Raw genomic sequence first — 17,667 nt, forward strand, 5'->3', positions numbered from 1 at the left:
TAGATTTTTTAAAATTCGCAATTTAATACACATTTTATGGCAAATCATTAAAAATTGATATTTTTCATTTTTAACAGTACTTGAAGTAAACTTTATAAATCTGATGATTTATACTTAAAGTGTATGTAGGTGGGATGAAAAGCCGGCGATCAATTGAAAATGTTGACCTTTCGTATTGAAGATATGGATTTTTTTTCCCAAAACACCAAAAAAATTAGGTCTTTTTGGGAAAAAATCCATATCTTCAATATGAAAGGTCAACATTTTCAATTGACCGTCGGCTTTTCCTCCCTGCTACATACACTTTAAGAATATGTCATTAGATTTATATAATTTATTTCGAGGACTGTTATATATCAAAATTTGAAAAATATCAAATTTTTATAATTTGTCATAAAATTTGTATTATATTGTGATTTTCAAAAATGAAAATTATTTGATATCAGAAAGACATGCTTCGTATTCAGAATGCAATTCGATAGGTCTGAGGTGCTCTCATGTCCCACAAAAAATACTGTCGAAACGCAATAAACGCTCATTTTAGATCCTTTAAACTAAATGGTAAAGTAATTCAAAAGTTGAAGTTTCATTTCTTTCTTAATCGCATTTCTCATTTTCACTAGAGCCAATGCTGCCTCAAATAGTACCAGAGGTCGGTCAAACTTCTTTGGTAAAGCAGTTGTTAAAGTCCAGCGATTTTTTTTTGTTTTACTCTTACAGAAATATTGTGATATTGATTTCAATCTAAATATTTAGATTAGAATAGTAATTTCCATCCTTATAAAACCGTACAAATCGCATGTTCGTGTCGCCATAATGTGCAGAAAGAAAGTTGGTACATATTTGGTATCACCAGATGACATGACCCGTAGCTGTCTATTGAAGGGGCGCAACACTAAATAAGCGTCCCATAGGATAACGTGTGATTTTGGCCTACTTCGAGCGCCATTCCTGGCGTCCCTGCAATACTTGGCAAAATAAATTTGGTATCAAATTAAAGCTCTGTTTCTGTAGATTCCAAAACTTTTGTCGGCATATATCGATGACCGTTGACTTTTTTCGCTATTTCGCGGTGCAAAAAATATGGCCTAAAAATATAATAAATTCACCACTCACATTTCAAAATCGGAAGTTGTCTTCATCCGCCACAGAGAATTGCTTTTGAGATAAAATGTCCGGGTTTTTTTGCATGTTATCATTGAAGACACTTGTCGAATTCATATGAGCTGATATTGAGTGATTTAAAGTGAACATGTCGGTAAATATGGTCGCTACAATCTCATACTCACTATGGACTATATTAGCCGAATTTCGTTCTTACATAAAATGCGTAGTGATTTAGTGTTGCGCCCCTTATAAGGATTTAAAAGTTTTCAAAATCCATATTTGTCACTTATTAATTAAATTAGAGAAAATTTGTAGCTCAACACCGAAACTTTCATGTCTCTGCGACATTTCGTTCAAGAGAAATGTTGTTTTAAAGATCAGTGCCGAAACGCGGAAAATCGCATCTTTCGACTTTTCCTCCAATATGCGAGAGTTTGCACAAAACTCACTAAAACTAGTGACAGGCAACAATTTAAGCACGTCTTTGAACCAAGTTTAATTTCTTTTCTAGATTATCTGTCTTGCCATTTTGTTTTGGAAAACACTTGTTAATGAGTGTGAAGTATAAACACCCCCCCCCCTGTTTCAGTAGCAACAATTATGATCTTTTTGCATAGGCCTACTGAATATGCAGCAAAACGGCTTCATGCAGATTAACAATACCTATTAACTTTAAAACACATTTTTGAGCCTTTTTGAAGATTTTTGGATACAATTTCTAGACTTTGCAGGTGCCTGCTCGGCCAATAAAGCATTTTTCCCAATAATAATTCATCAGGGTGTCTTTTCGTAATCCTTGTTTATCATCATGATTGAAATAGAACACATTTCATGACGCGCATTTCTTATTTTACGCGAAGAATGTAAAAAGAACGCGTTCATGACGCCGGCCGTTACAAGGGGGCGCAACACTAAATAAGCGTCCCATAGGATAACGTGTGATTTTGGCCTACTTCGAGCGCCATTCCTGGCGTCCCTGCAATACTTGGCAAAATAAATTTGGTATCAAATTAAAGCTCTGTTTCTGTAGATTCCAAAACTTTTGTCGGCATATATCGATGACCGTTGACTTTTTTCGCTATTTCGCGGTGCAAAAAATATGGCATAAAAATATAATAAATTCACCACTCACATTTCAAAATCGGAAGTTGTCTTCATCCGCCACAGAGAATTGCTTTTGAGATAAAATGTCCGGGTTTTTTTGCATGTTATCATTGCAGACACTTGTCGAATTCATATGAGCTGATATTGAGTGATTTAAAGTGAACATGTCGGTAAATATGGTCGCTACAATCTCATACTCACTATGGACTATATTAGCCGAATTTCGTTCTTACATAAAATGCGTAGTGATTTAGTGTTGCGCCCCCTGAACACGTAATACCGAATGGAATCTGACCGTCGGAGGTCAACATCAGTTGCTACTTCCGGTCAGATGACCCAATCTCCCACTACCAACAAAACCAACAATAGTCGGCATTGAAGACCAGTGGATGCTGGTCGCAGGCCACCAACCTCCACAATGTAAGTCGTGAGAACTTTGTTTAAATTTGTACTTTCTTGATCCGAATGGAATAGTATAGAGGATTTGGTAAAGAAATGCATGCCCCTCCGCCCTTTGTAAAAGGTGACACCGAAATACGACAGTAAGACCAGGTTTAATGTTGCCTCAAGACGTCCCCTAGCTGCGAAGGTTTTACTATATGATGTCACTAGCTATCTCTTAGTCGGCCCCTTACATCAAAACGATTTTTACTGTTTGAATCGAATTGAATTCACACAAGTCCGGGCAAAAAATGTCATTGTCCTGTTTTGTTCGGCGATTTATGTTGACTGTCTGGTTAGGTAAGGTCAAAGATTGTTTCATTTCTATTTGCAGGTTTGTTTTAAGACTTAAGCTAATCGAGATCAATAAGTTCATCAAACGGTGGGTCGTTTAAAGTTGTTTGTATTGAATAAGCTGATTTTATTGTCGATCGCATCGCAGAAAGCGAGTCGCACGCATGCTCAGTATGCAAAAGTTCAGCCGTTTTGGCATACTGAGCATGTTTGCGAGTCGTTTTTAGTTTCGTCTGTCCTATTATCAAGGTCTCATATTTAATACAACACACCAGAGAGATTAGAAGCAGCAAGTAAGTACCGTAATTTTAGTCTCCTGAATTGTTGTGAATGGAGACCAAAATAATAGCGAATTTTCGCTACACGTTTTAGACGACGTGCATGCGTAGAACGGATAAATATAGTCTCGTCATGGTCAGGATAAACAGTTAATCGAAAAATATACTTATATCTAAGTTTCTAATGAATTATGTAACAATTGACCTGTATTAAGCTGAAACATACTAATTTAAAATTGCACCACTGAGGTCCGGTATTTAAGTCCCGGCCATCCCGATTCCATGTCCGCTCTCGCAGGTTTTCTCCGGGATCTCCGGTTTCCTACTGCTTTCAAATGATTAGTTGTTTGATTATCAAAAACTTCCTTCACCCAATAGAACTTGGGGATATAAAATAATTGGTGGATGTTACAATCTAAGTGCACATTATGTGTGCGCCAGGTTAGGCTGCAACTGGTCAAGTTGATGGATCTGATTGTGATGATTCACCATGGCAGCGAAATTACAGCGCGTTGAATCCTTCAAGATCTGGATAAAGCCGCTATATAAATCCGAAATTTATTTTTATTTAGTATCTCTACTTATTTCTACTTTCTGATTTTAAGTTACTGAAAAAGTCAAATGACGTGATAGTCAATGTCTGGTACCAAGCGTGTATTATGAATAATTCAACAAAACATATGTCACAGCGTCATTGTGTCTGTCCAACGTCTCAAAATGTTTTGATATTTTCTTAGATTTTAATTTGTCGAAGATCCTAGCAAATTGACGACTGCATTTTACGTATAACGGAATCAAGTTTGAATGTATTTTATAGAGGGAACTATAATGATAATAACCGGTCGAACACAAAAAATGTAAGCATCAACATGGTATGACATTAAAGTCCCTTGGAACGTCCATTGGAACTATTTTGGTAGTGGTAAAGGAGAAGGTTAAGCATACATTGAAGTTTTTAAAAATGTTTCCTAAATTGGCTGTAGACCCTACTGTTTTCAGAATTTATATAATAAAACTCAAAAACAACTCTCATACGCATCAAAACAATTTTTAATTTGCGCGAGATTAGCTTCTATATTTAAATTAGAGAGACTTTGTCGTAAATTGAAAAGATACCTGGGAAATTTACGATAGTGTAAAAGTTCTGAAAGAAATAAACAGGTAATTATTTCGCCAACATTCTTGCTTGTTTATAAGGCACCTCAGCCAAGTTTGCTCGATCTAGTGATAGAAAGTCGATGCGTCTCCGATACTAGTTAAAATTATCCTCTCTTCGTGCTGATTATAAGCTTCAAAATAAAAGGTTCTGAAAATTGTTCTCAAAGTAATTATCAAGAACCACCGAACTAATACTAACTACGCTTTCGTGTACTAAATACAATGTATTCATCAAGTCTATGGCATTCTAAATATTTTTACTTTTAAATACTTTAGACCAACAATTTAGCATTTATGAAGCCCAAAAGTTTCCAAAATTCCAATGTTTAGGTAAACCTTATACAATATAGCAATTTTCTTTGCATTGCCTCATCTGTTTGGGCCAAAATTAAAATCAGATAAAACACATCTGACAGTGAACAGTAGCCTTTTGTGAAAAAAAAATACAATTCTATTTCTTACGGAAATGTTACAATATGACTTTAATCAGAATTTACGGTAAATGTTATATCGATCAATACATATACATTCAACGATTAAATGATATCACAATAAACCAAAGTCAATTAACTGCTATTTTATTAATAATGAGAATCAGTCAAGAATCAATCAAATAAATTTAAAACAAAATAAATAAAACTGGTGCTCCGATATGTACTGATGGATATTTTTATCATACCCTGAACATTGAGCTTTCGTTTGTTATTTTAAATAAAAGTAAAACGATTACTCTAACACTAGGCACGTGTTTTAACATGTGCATAGTGTTATCGTTTTACTTTAAAATGATTATGCTTGGTGAAAAATCGTGGTGTTAAAAATAGGTATGAAAATGTGTCTTTCAGTGTAAGATTTTTGGTTTTTGCAGGACTCAACTTTGCCCGTGAATTTTTTTTTTTTTTTTTTTTCCGGAATTAATTTGTTTTTGCGATTCAAACTTATATACTTTGCTAAAACAATATATTTCCCACCTCTGTAAGGCACATCGTGTGGGTCTATAAAACTATGATATATTATATCATAGTTTTGTCAGAATATCCGTTTTGATTTCACCTTTTTTCACTTAATTGCGACTCCCAAAATGTCCAATCAGTACTTCATTTCTAATATCACCAGCAGAAATAATCGATATTTTATATTGTTGCTTGCAAAATCATCTATCTATGGGTATATTCTCGAGTTGACAAAATTGGTAGTCGGAATTGAAAAAAGGTGCAATCTAAACCGATATTCTGACAAAACTATTACATATAGCCCTATATGATATGTGCTTTAGAAACTTAGGAAATATATATCTTTAGTTAGCGAATTATTTTACTTTGAAAAGCAAAAACGTTGACCCCCAAAAAAGCTCAAGGGGCAAGTTGCAGCCTGTGAAAATCGAAAATCTTACATTAGAAGCCTAAATTTTACACCCAAGTTTAACACCAGGTTTGAAAAAAATATACAGTGCCAAGCATTATAATTTTCTTCTGACATTAACCTAGAAAATTAATTATGCAGTAAAAGGTTGTACTAAAAATTGTGCTAATTTCAACACCGAATTTGATCGTTTCAAGCGCCTAATTAAGTGACTGGGTGGGTCTTGTTTAGCAATAGCCATCGACTGACTGTAGTTCTGCGTGGGTAGACATGACCTTAATCACACATGGGACTTAGATTCAAATTGTGTGGCTCTTATATCATAACAAATGTGTATTCTACCTTAGAGTCCGAAGTTTACCGTTTTCTAAAATCCATTTTCCGTGTTGTAATCCGTGTTGTAAAATTTGTAAATCCGTGTTTCATGAATAAAGCTTAAAATGTATAAACAATGATATTAATGTCACAATAAAGTGTTCAATATCGCGATCAATATGCTCTGTTTGGAATATTCTCACGATAATAGGCCGACTGTTACGATGTTTGGAGGGATATAGGGGTTCATGCCTTGGTAATTTACCTTTAAAAAAATTTACCTTTACCATAAAAATTGACACACACAACTCATGATTGTTTTTAACAGTTATTTCTCTTATCTTTTAACAATTTTTGTCACATCATGCAAAAATGTCATTTTCCGTGTTGTACCTCCGATTCCGTGATTTTTTTTCCGTTTTCCGTAAAACGGAAAACTTCGGACTCTACCTAACCGTTAACATAACTATAGGCTAGGATAGATATCACTTTATTTAGGCGAAGGTTAAACAAATTGCAATAAAATTTGTTTCACTGCAGTGCATTTCAGTGAGGTCCCCTAAATGGCTACCTAAAAGTCCAAAAATATCCACGTAGTGGAAGTGTGCCTAATTTGCATAAATCCAATATGGCCGCTATTTCGACAATTTTCGCCGAGATTTCTTATCGTAGGTCGATGTTGCGGCACTTAAAAGCACAAAGTTCACATTTATATGGGTGAACTATGTTTTATATATCATATTAAGAGACATATCTTGTTTAATTGTGTATCGCAGTATTCATAAATCCAAAATGGCCGCCGATATTAAGATTAACACACAGATTTTTAGGCCAATATAGTATTAGTTTTAACCTGGAAATTTGTAACAAGATGATTTTTTCTGGAATAGGTCTAGAAATATGTGTAGAATCACTGATAAAAAGTCCCCGCAAATCCCCTGTGGGCGTTTTTCAAAATCCAAGATGGCGTCCAAAATGCCCGCCATTTTCATATTTTTTCATAATTCCCAACTATACTAGCTGGAAACCAGGTTGGAAACACAAATAAGGTATGTTTTGAGGTATGCTAAATATTTATAAATCCACATTAAGATGATTCAACCCTTACAAGTGTCCAAAATCCAAGATGGCATCCAAAATGGCCACCATTTTCATGTTTATCCCATAATTTCCAAACCATACTAGCTAGAAACACAAGTAAGGTATTTAAACATATATGTTTTGAGGTAGGTAAATTCCATATTAAGATGATTCAACCCTTGCAAGTATCCGAAATCCAAAATGGCGCCCCAAATTTACTGCCTTTCCAAAGCCCGGATCTGTAATGTAAAAAATCACAAAGTCAAAATGAGACCAAACTAGGGCATCTGGAGCCATACGATTTGGATGAAACCTCCAACTATAGAAACCAAACTCAATTGGCTAAAAATGGCAACAGATTGAAAGTTTGTGGTTGAAGAGGTACGTTGCTCCAGTGATGAAATACCTTAATTCTAAAGTTGTTTCATTTTCATTATACTCTTTGATGAATGGTGCTGTGTTGCAACAAGTATGGCCACTGCATTTTCTGCACATTGTTGTACAGTGAAGACCTAGTTTCTTGCAACTACATGTCATAGTGTTGCATCCATCAGGCTTACATCCACAAGACACCATTTGGTGGTACTCATATTTGCTGGCCCCATAAAGCTGAAAGATGAAGCCTTCACCTTATTTCTAGATCTCATCATGCGTACTCGTACTGTTCGCAAAAGTCCCTAGGAAGTCATCTTTGCCTTTCTTGTGTACCATGTTGAAAGGGTTACGCTTTCCCCGGCGATAGATGGCTGAGACTGTGTCACACCCTGTGATGGCATGAAGTACCAACTGCCAACAAGTAGTTTCTGCATGGTATCTCCCAATGCTTGCTGGATATCACTTACTCGGAACACTATCTCAGGATTACTATAGCATTTCATGAAGGTATCTGTTGTTGAACTTGCCCTGGCACCAACATCACAAATAGGTCAGTGTATGTACCCACCACCACAAGTGGTAGCTCCTCTGTCTCTGCTACTGTAAGGGCTGTGGACACAATCAATGTATCGGCAGCTGCTTCAGCCTGTATGACATGAATTCCAGCCATACGCATCCTCTCACTGATCATTTCTATATAAGTCGCTGTTTGTTCAACAAATGTTGTTGAAGGTCATCAACACCGCCTGGGCTGAAGGAAAAATCCCCGAAGACTGGAGTCAAAGTCTATTAACCCCTGTGTACAAAAAGAGCGACAGACTGGACGCAGCCAACTACAGAGCTATTACCCTCCTGTCAATCCCAGTAAAAGTATTCTGTAGGATGGTTCTTAACCGAATACAACAGACTGTAGATAACCATCTGAGAGAGGAAAAGTGTCGGTTCAGGAGTTCCAGATGCACCTCAGATGCAGTTTACAGTACGCCAAATCTTTGAAAAGGCTTAAGAAAGACGCATTCCAATACACTGGAATTTTGTAGACTTCAAAGCAGCATTTGACACCATATGGACAGATGGAGGGAAGCCCTTTGGAAATGTCTGCGATCAGTAGACCTCATTGCAAAAATGTATGAGCAATCCAAATGCTCAGTCGTGGTAAAAGGAAAGATCGCCGATTGGTTTGAAGTCCTAGTTGGTGTTAGACAGGGATGTCTTCTCTCACCATGCCTCTTCAATCTATATCTGGAGTTTGTCATGAAGGACGTCCAAAATCTAGACTCAGGTGTGCAAATGGGTGACATCCGATATGCAGATGACACCAAAATCATGGATATGGACTTTGAGAACCTGCAAATCTCCGCTAATGAATTGGAGAAAGCATGCAGCAGCTGGGGAATGAAAATTAACCCAACAAAATGCAAGATCATATCTGACGATCCAAGAGATATCATGCTGAACCAGATGCCATTTTAGAAAATAACTTCGTCTTTCTGGGTAGTAGTGTGCCCTCAGTAGAAGAGGATATTAAACGTCGCATAAATCTTCTCAGTTCCAAGCTCGAAATGCATGGTTGCGCTGTATTTCATGCAAGAGGAGATGCAGATCTGTTTTAATTGTAACTACAGCAGTAGAAGCAGCTAAGTTCAAAGACACAGTTCTTGTCGGTGATGACACAGACCTTCTCATCTTGCTGATTTTCTACGCTGATCTGAATGCAAAGGACATCTTTTTTGCATCTGAGCCCAAGGCAAACTCCAAGAAGAACCGGACATGGAATATCAAGCAGCTAAAGGAAACCCTAGGAAGTAGTGTGTGTGGCGACATTCTCTTTGTCCATGCTCTTCTGAGCTGCGATACAACCTCTCGCATATTTGGACTTGGGAAAGGTGTATCACTGAAGAAAATCATGAAGAATGATTACTTCTGTGAGCTTGCCAAAGTATTTAGTAAGCCAGCATCAGACCTGAAGGACACCATTATTACAGCTGGAGAGAAGGCAAGTGTATGCCTGTATGGTGGTGACTCAACTGAAGATCTGGACTCTTTGAGGTACAGAAGCTATTGCGTAAAGGTACCATCAATCACGTCTGCCTTAGAAGCAATGACTTTGCCACCAACTTCAGCAGCAGCAAAGTTCCACAGTCTGCGTGTGTACTATCAGATATTAGAATGGAAAGGAATGGCAGGCGACCTGACACCGAGAGACTGGGGTTGGCACTGGCAGGTCATGCATGGGAAATATTTTCCAATACAAACTGATAAACCACCAGCACCCGCATCACTATTTAAAGTCATCTGATGCGGATGCAAGAAAGACTGTGCAACCAAGAAATGTATATACCGGAAGTATGGTCTCCAATGCTCAACAGCCTGCACTGATTGTCGTGGAACTAGTTGCACCAACTCTCCACCACCAGACCTAAAACTTGATGCTACTACTGATCAGCCTGCCACATAAATGTATATGTTCTGGTTAGCTTTGTTGGAAACTACCAATTCTTCATCAACTTAAAATATGTATACCACAATGTTAGCCTCATGATCTGCATCCTGTAATAACAACTGAACTGGGATTGTAAACCAATATAGACATATTACAGCTGCTCTTTGATGTACTGTAAGGTGAGAATCAAAATCAAATTCATGCAAATCAACCCACTTTTTTTGAAAATGTACGTGTTTATGCAAATTAAAGAACCTAAATTATGATACATTTGAAATTCAAAAATAATTTTACAACATGAATAGACAATTCTAATAATTGGCGTATTCACATCGCAAACACTGAGCAGTCTGTGCTGAAACTGAGGCAGAACTAAGCTACACCTGATCCCAGTACTTGGTGAGTGTAGCCTGAATGCCCCTGAAAGGTACCGGGACCAGAACTAGCTTAGGTCTGGATCGTTTTCAGCGTTGATCCAGGTACATAGTTTATCATAAGAAAGGTCTATAAGTGTTGTCGCAATTATTCTGATCATTATTATTATTTATAATCAGTTCTCTACACAAAAATGTCTAATTTGGCAGCCATTTTGGATTTAAGCAAATAAAGACACTTAAGCTAAGGCATATGAAACCTTGTGCAAACAAAAACATTCTTTGAAATAACATTATAGACATTCAAAGTACACTAAAAGTATGATAAAAGGTATGTATGGTGAAAATTTTGACCAAATCTGTGCGAAAACCCTAGAATTGGCGGCCATTTTGGATTTATGTATGGATTTTTTTGGACTTTTAGTATGTCATTTTGGGGACCTTTCTAAAATGCATTGCAGTGAAAAAGTTTTTATTGCAATTTGTTTAACCTCAAAACACAATGTTCCTAGCCTACTATGGAAGTTGCGAACTTTTTTTTCGGACTTGCAAACCCTTTTTTTTTTGGACTTGTGCACCTTATTTTCGGACTAATGTGCCTTATGACTAGTGACTTAGTACAATGTTTTGTTCGTTCCTCTTCTGAGTCAATATTATTGTCTCGTTGGATTAATGGATTTATTGGATTTTCACATAAATTTATAATAATATTTCCCCATTATGGTAGGATATACTTCTGTAGTGTAGTAAACTCTGCTTAATATAATCAAAATAATTTATTATACCAAAATATTTTAATAACTTTTTTACAAATAAAGATTATTGAAGGCAAGCACTATTAATTGAAAACCGAATTAAAAAACTAGTTTGCGTCTAGACGTCAGGGCAAAGGCGCGGCGTGATTGTTTGCTGAACGGCGCAGTACGGTATTTTGGTCTGGTTGACAGGACGTCAAACGCAAACTAGTCTTTTTAATTCTGTTTTGAATTTTATTGTAGTGCCCATTTGACTTTCTGAGTGTATATGTACGAATATTAAAAAAAAAAAAAAACACAACAGCAGTCGTCACTCCTATATGTTTGTTATTATTATTAAACACATGATCCGTGATTGGTTAAAAGAAATAGTGAAATCCAATATTATTCAAATTTTTCATGAATTCTTCAGTCAGTCACAGATTTGTCATGGAAATATGTCTCCTTGTGAAATGTATGTACATTTTGAAATTCTAAACCACATGTTCTCATCCTTGATAATCCTTAATCCTTAGTTTTCAACTGCGATTGTACATAAAAACAGGCAGAACATTCAAAACTGGATTTTAAAAAAGTGCTACAGTTGCTGTTGGGATAAATCAGTGAAACCCTACGTGCTTGTGGGTGTGTGTGTGTGTGGGGGGGGGGGGTTGTCTTTCGTTTATTCACCACGGTAAACTCTATCCCTAACCATAACCATAAGCCTAACCCTAACCCTAATCCTAACCCTAACCCTACTACCCTCACTATAAAAGTAACCCTTGAAAGGTTTTTAACTATACCACCTTACCTTCAAAGTTTTAACTTAGACATGATAGTGGTTAAGTATATAGCCAACATGGTGGTTACCGTTCGTAATTAGCTCAATATCCGGTGGAAATTTCAAGTTTGTATATAGAATGATTCTATTTTGAAACAATCGCGTTCATAAAGTTTGCGTAAAGAATATTTTGTATTAAATTGGGTATGCTTAACTCGAATCCATTATCTGCCAAGCAGTATGTTAATACTGTGAACCTCAAAACTCTGCTAAATTGGCCCTACAGGCTCATTCAATGGAAAAAAGTTAATTGTATTCCAATAAACACTTGTAACATATCAGATTATTTGTCTGACCTTAGTTTGTGCGTACGACCTATAATTAAGAAGTTACGGGGTACAGAAGATTAACCCTAGAACTACTGAGCCATATTTTGTTAGTTTTCAATTATAAACATCACATACCATTATATTTGGTACTAATGTATAGCTATGGGTCTCCTCTATCCAGTGATACCAAAATAAGTACAAACATTCCCCACATAATGACGTCATAATGTTAGGGCGCCCATGCAAATTTGGGAAAATTTGGCTATGTACAAAAGTATAGGCAAAATTATTTTCGCCTAAAAATTCTACAAACATTTTCACAAGAGCGAAATGAACATCATTGGGGCCTCATCAACTCCCCTCTATGGTCATCTTTGATGGCCGGTCCTACCCTCGGATAAGGTGCTTGAGTGAAAATTCTATCGCCAAAATGAGCGCAAAGAATGTATTATACGATTAGCTCAGGTCGTTTGGGCGTAAATGTGTTTTTTATGACGGATAAAAAAAACTTAGGTCTTTCGTAGTTCTAGGGTTAAATTAAAGGTCGATTTGTGACTATAGGTTTTTTGGTGGGTCCTTGTTTAGGTCATGGAGTTAAAATATCACTTAGCAGACAAAATGTTCGAATTTAGCATACCAACATTAATAAAAGACAAGTTGGTTGACAACTTTTACACAAACTTTCCGATTGACATATATTTCCAAAATAGAACCAGTCTAATAGTTTTTAGCCAATATTATTTTGTTCTTGTTTTACGTTCAGCGATGACTTCCGGATATGTCAAAGACGCAATCACATTATGACGTCATATAGTGGTATCATATGGATTGGTACTACAAAAAGCCCGGTATATGACGCTAATATATACCTCTGTACGACAAAGGCTAATATAACTTACAGAATGAAAAACAAAACGACAAAGGTTTGTACATTCATTACTGTATACATTCATTATTATATAGGTACACTTTTTTTGAAGAGCGCTTGTTATCAATAATCTTTGGTAGACAATATAAGTATCCATTATGTTACATTTCATAACATTTACATATTATATTAAATATACATGAGGTTTTTATGTTGTCTTCTTTTAACAATGTTTGTATATACATTAGTGTTTATTAAATTATTTACACTATTTACATATAAATAACGCTGGGCATTTGTGGAAATCCAGCTTTGAAGCATCAATCAAATAACATAATGATTCTCACATCTAGCCTCCACAGTCCTTGTAACAGCTTATTGACATACGTTAAGAAAAGTAATGATTTGTTTTACAAAATAGTGGTATATGTCGTCGCTGGGCGGAAAACATTCCTATATGCATTTTATCTTCGAAATCAAAACCTCCTATAGGCTTATGTGAAAAGTGGCCAAATTTCAATCCAATTCTATGTGCACAATGTGATTTAGCATCAAATTCTCTATAAATAAGAAGCGTAATGCCTGATAGACATTTTGATGAGATGGGTTGTTCAAGTTGGAATCCATACACCCCTGTGGAAGACATGACCCTAATCTCCGACACAGGGGTGTAGATTTCAAATGGAGCCATTCAAATCCACTCTCCCTGTGTGGATTGAGCTCCTGTCTTCCACAGTGTGCATGGATTTCAACTGGAATAGCCCTTTTGTTTGTTTGTGTTTTGGTTGTTGGGCTGTAATTTGCAAAAAAAATCGGTTTTGAAACTGGGCACACCAAATAGGAACTCTTAATTTCCAAGTGTGCATATGATTTTTTTTTCTGCAGAGCGACAATGTTCATCTAAAACGAAATCTGCCGAGATATACAAATACGGTACTGGTCTGAGGAATACACTGCTACGTTGAGGTGGAACACATAATATGAAAGAAGCGCAAAATACGTTGCGCTATAATAATTAGTTGTTTGAGATCCTCTGCAGTAAGAAACATGACACGAGGGTTCAGAACCAGAAAGCCGTAACTCACTATGACCAGCTCTCACAAAATGTACATAAAGTTGACTCCTTGCTTTGGTCTTCAAAACTCAATATTTCCTCCACAATGTCTTTTGTTTTCTATTGGATGTTGTTATGATTAATGGACTGTGTCTTCTATAGTACCCTGGCGACTTTATGCTCATTTTGTGAGAGCAGGTGATTGTGAGTTGAGACTTTTCTGGTTCTCAACCCTCAATGTGTTACATTTCACACAGAGTCTGAATTTTTAAACCTTTGTTGATCATCATTAACGTGGCTTATGTCTACAAATCTGGCATAATGCAATGTGATATAAAATCGGAAAACTGCTTCCCTGACTGGCGGCATAAAGTAGGCAAGTCTCAGGTCGAGAGGTAAACACAATGGGCCAGGCATTAGACATGTCATCAGGAACTTAATTCCAAACATTGCAACAACTCCATGTTTTGTACAAGGTTGGCTTTGGTTAATCCAAGTTTGTAAGCGATAAAACCGATTTGGATGGTAATCATAATCTACGTTCGTCAGCAGTAAAACCAAGTTGTCGATGAGATTTTCCAAACTGCCATGTTGCTTTCTTTTGATCAACTAATTCGGTAGTAATGCATCAATATACTGATACAATGCAAAAAATACGAGTCGCGTGAATAAATATGCCCCTAGACATGTATAGGTATCTGAACTTCAAATATAAGTCGTAAACGTTGGTCACTGTATTATATCATTGTTTTTGCTATATACACCAATTAATTTATACACACTTTACACTTTTAATTTATTCCTTGGTTTGTCCAGACTGACATTTCTTACACTATGTTATAATCCAGTTTCTTTATGACTGTGTTTCACATCATACGCAAAATACCACCTAATTCAAGCCCTGTGTCGCTTCATAAGCTTTCAGCTATGTCTCGAGATTACCAGTATGATACTCTCAGAAGCTAAATTAAATCAGAAACACGATACTCAATATATAACATGTATAATAGAACTTTCAGACGAAAATATCTGCTTTACTCGGCATCATCCATTTCTCTCCTTTCAATCGAATAACTGCAGTGGTAGCTATACATTAGAACAAGTCATTGATGGTCAACCATATTTTTATTTTAATCCACTCACATGAATTGTGCGTCTGATGTTATGAAAATTCGATACTCGAATTTAAAGTGGTCAAATGATAATAGGCATATTTTCACAGCTGTTCAAAACCGTGTCAGGTAAACGGTCAACTTTTTTTGTCTGCGTATATGGGTAACATGGTATTATAACCGGCATTTATTATTGTGTGAAATATGGAGCTCCAACTGATTCACCTGATAAGTTGTAGATCTATATTACACGCATGTTTCATATCCAATCGCCATATATAATATCTAAATAATCAGGCCTCAAAATGTGAAGGCGCTAGAACTTATCGCAGTTTGCCAGTTAACAAGTTGACATATGTTTATCCATGATATTCTGCTACAAATGAAACAGCAACATATAAGAAAATTACCATTGTTATAATAAACAAAGAAATAAAGATGATCCTATCCAAAATAGCGCTACTTCTCTCCATTCACATGCAATAACTTCTCTCTTGTCCTGATCTTGAGACTTACTCGCCGATTTTCTCAATTCACGAAGCACTAACTTCGTAACCGCTTCTTGGTCCGACTTTCTTTTATACTTGTCTGTATCCCTCCCTTCATCAACATCAGGGGTGGAATATCCATCTGGGGAAGATCGACTTACGGAAGAATTCTGATTGCTTACGCTCTGGCGAGCTAACTCCAAAACATGAGCTTCCACGTGCAAGCCAGGCGTGTAAGCAGTTCGGTTAGGATTTTTCCTGTCCAAAGTAGAGTATTTGCTTCGTTTCCTGCTTTGTATGCAGCGCTTCATCCAATTCGGAACAGGGTGATCACTTCCACGATGATATACTCGGAGCACAATGACAGTGCCTATGATGGAAAAGCAACCCATTAGGACCATGGCGAAGAAATACATACCTTAAAAGTAAAAAAAAAAATATAAACAATTACGTTTAGTGAGATCTTCAAATCGAAATGAAGACTTAGTAAGCATATCATAGTATGAGAAAAGTAAACAAAAATGCTGTTTTAAATGGTTGCCCAGCAAACACAAAAACGTTTTAAAAACGTTTTAAATACGTTATATTTTGGCTTTTGGTTTAGGTAAAAACATTTTAATAACATTAAAATGTCGGGTTATATAAAGGTCATGATAACGTTTTAAAACGTTTTGTATAAAAACACACTACAACAATATTTTTAAATGTTTTCAAAAAATGTTATTGTAAACTATTTTTGCAAACATTTTTGCCGAATATTGTGTCAATACTTAAATAACATTATGTTAAAATGTTTGAACCCAGCAAACACAGACATGTTCTTAAAATGTTTTTTTCACAACCTTTTAATAACATTTAAATGTCGGGTTATATAAAAGTCATGAAAACGTTTTTAAAACGTTATTGAAAATGTTTTGGGCAAACATTTTTCGCAAAATATTTTTTCAACCCCAAAATAACATTTTGTTTAGAATGTTTTGTATCAAGTTTTCAAGAATGTTTTTGGAATGTTATTAAAACGTTTTATACCCTTTATATAACTCGACATTTAAACGTTTTCTGTAAAACATTTCTGTTTGCTGAGCACTAGATTATCAAAAAATGTTTTTAAGGTTATGAAAACGTTTTATACTCTTAATATACCCTTTATATAACCCGACATTTAAACGTTTTCTGACAAACTTTTATAACCTTTTGCGAATGATGTCGCAAACGTTTTGTGTTTGCTGGGTGGTCATACTAAGTATAAGTTTCACTTACTGCAAAACGTATGTTAGGATTAGCTTGTATCTTGCTGTGAAAAACCGAAGGGAGTTGGGAATATAACATGATTATTAAGTGTTTTTTTTATAAACGGTGGATCGAAAAGGAGCTGTTTGAAGTAAATGGAAAGGCCCGGGTTGTATAGAGCAAGGTGCCTGTAAATAAGCACTCTGACTTCAGAGCTATAAATTGTTTCACAATGTAGATGTGATATCAATGAGCTGTTCCAGTTGAAACCCATATACCCCTTATGGAAGACTAGACTTTAATCTCCCACACAGGGAGTGTGAGTTTCAAATGGATTGAGATACTTGAATGGCTAAATAAATTTGTTACTTTGAAGTATTCTAAGTATTCTAGAGACTTAAACATCTAAAATCCCTTTCTCAAATTGTAGGTGCGTAATCTTCTCTCACTGGCATAGGCGTAGATCCGGGGGGGGGGGTGGCGGGGGGAAGGGGGATTTATATTAATATTTTGCCAGGGGGATGGTCCATACAATCAATGTTGACGCCTGACAATGGGTTTCTGACAGATTTTAACCCCATATTTGCCCATTTTAGCCCCAAAAGCCCCAAAGGTGCAATTGTACCAAAAATTATTCTGTCGTCAAAAGGTGCTGGGTTGACTATACTTGAAGAATTTTTTTAACTCCACCCCCCCTAATGTCAAAAAGAAATCTACGCCACTGGTCACTGACCTGACAA

At 36.2% G+C, this 17,667-nt stretch overlaps 1 protein-coding gene across 1 annotated transcript in view; it reads right to left on the bottom strand.

Moving 5' to 3' along the window:
• Positions 1 to 5,280: 5,280 nt before the first annotated feature.
• Positions 5,281 to 17,667, bottom strand: part of LOC140146067 (neuronal acetylcholine receptor subunit alpha-10-like) — a 245,440-nt gene continuing 233,053 nt past the window's right edge. Inside the window, exon 6 of the mRNA XM_072167812.1 lies at positions 5,281 to 16,115. Within this exon, the coding sequence (XP_072023913.1) occupies positions 15,625 to 16,115 (491 nt within the window). The 3' untranslated portion in view covers positions 5,281 to 15,624. The remainder of the gene's footprint in view (positions 16,116 to 17,667) is intronic.

The sequence above is a fragment of the Amphiura filiformis genome, chromosome 2, assembly GCF_039555335.1.
Source record: "Amphiura filiformis chromosome 2, Afil_fr2py, whole genome shotgun sequence".
Classification (NCBI taxonomy): domain Eukaryota; kingdom Metazoa; phylum Echinodermata; class Ophiuroidea; order Amphilepidida; family Amphiuridae; genus Amphiura; species Amphiura filiformis.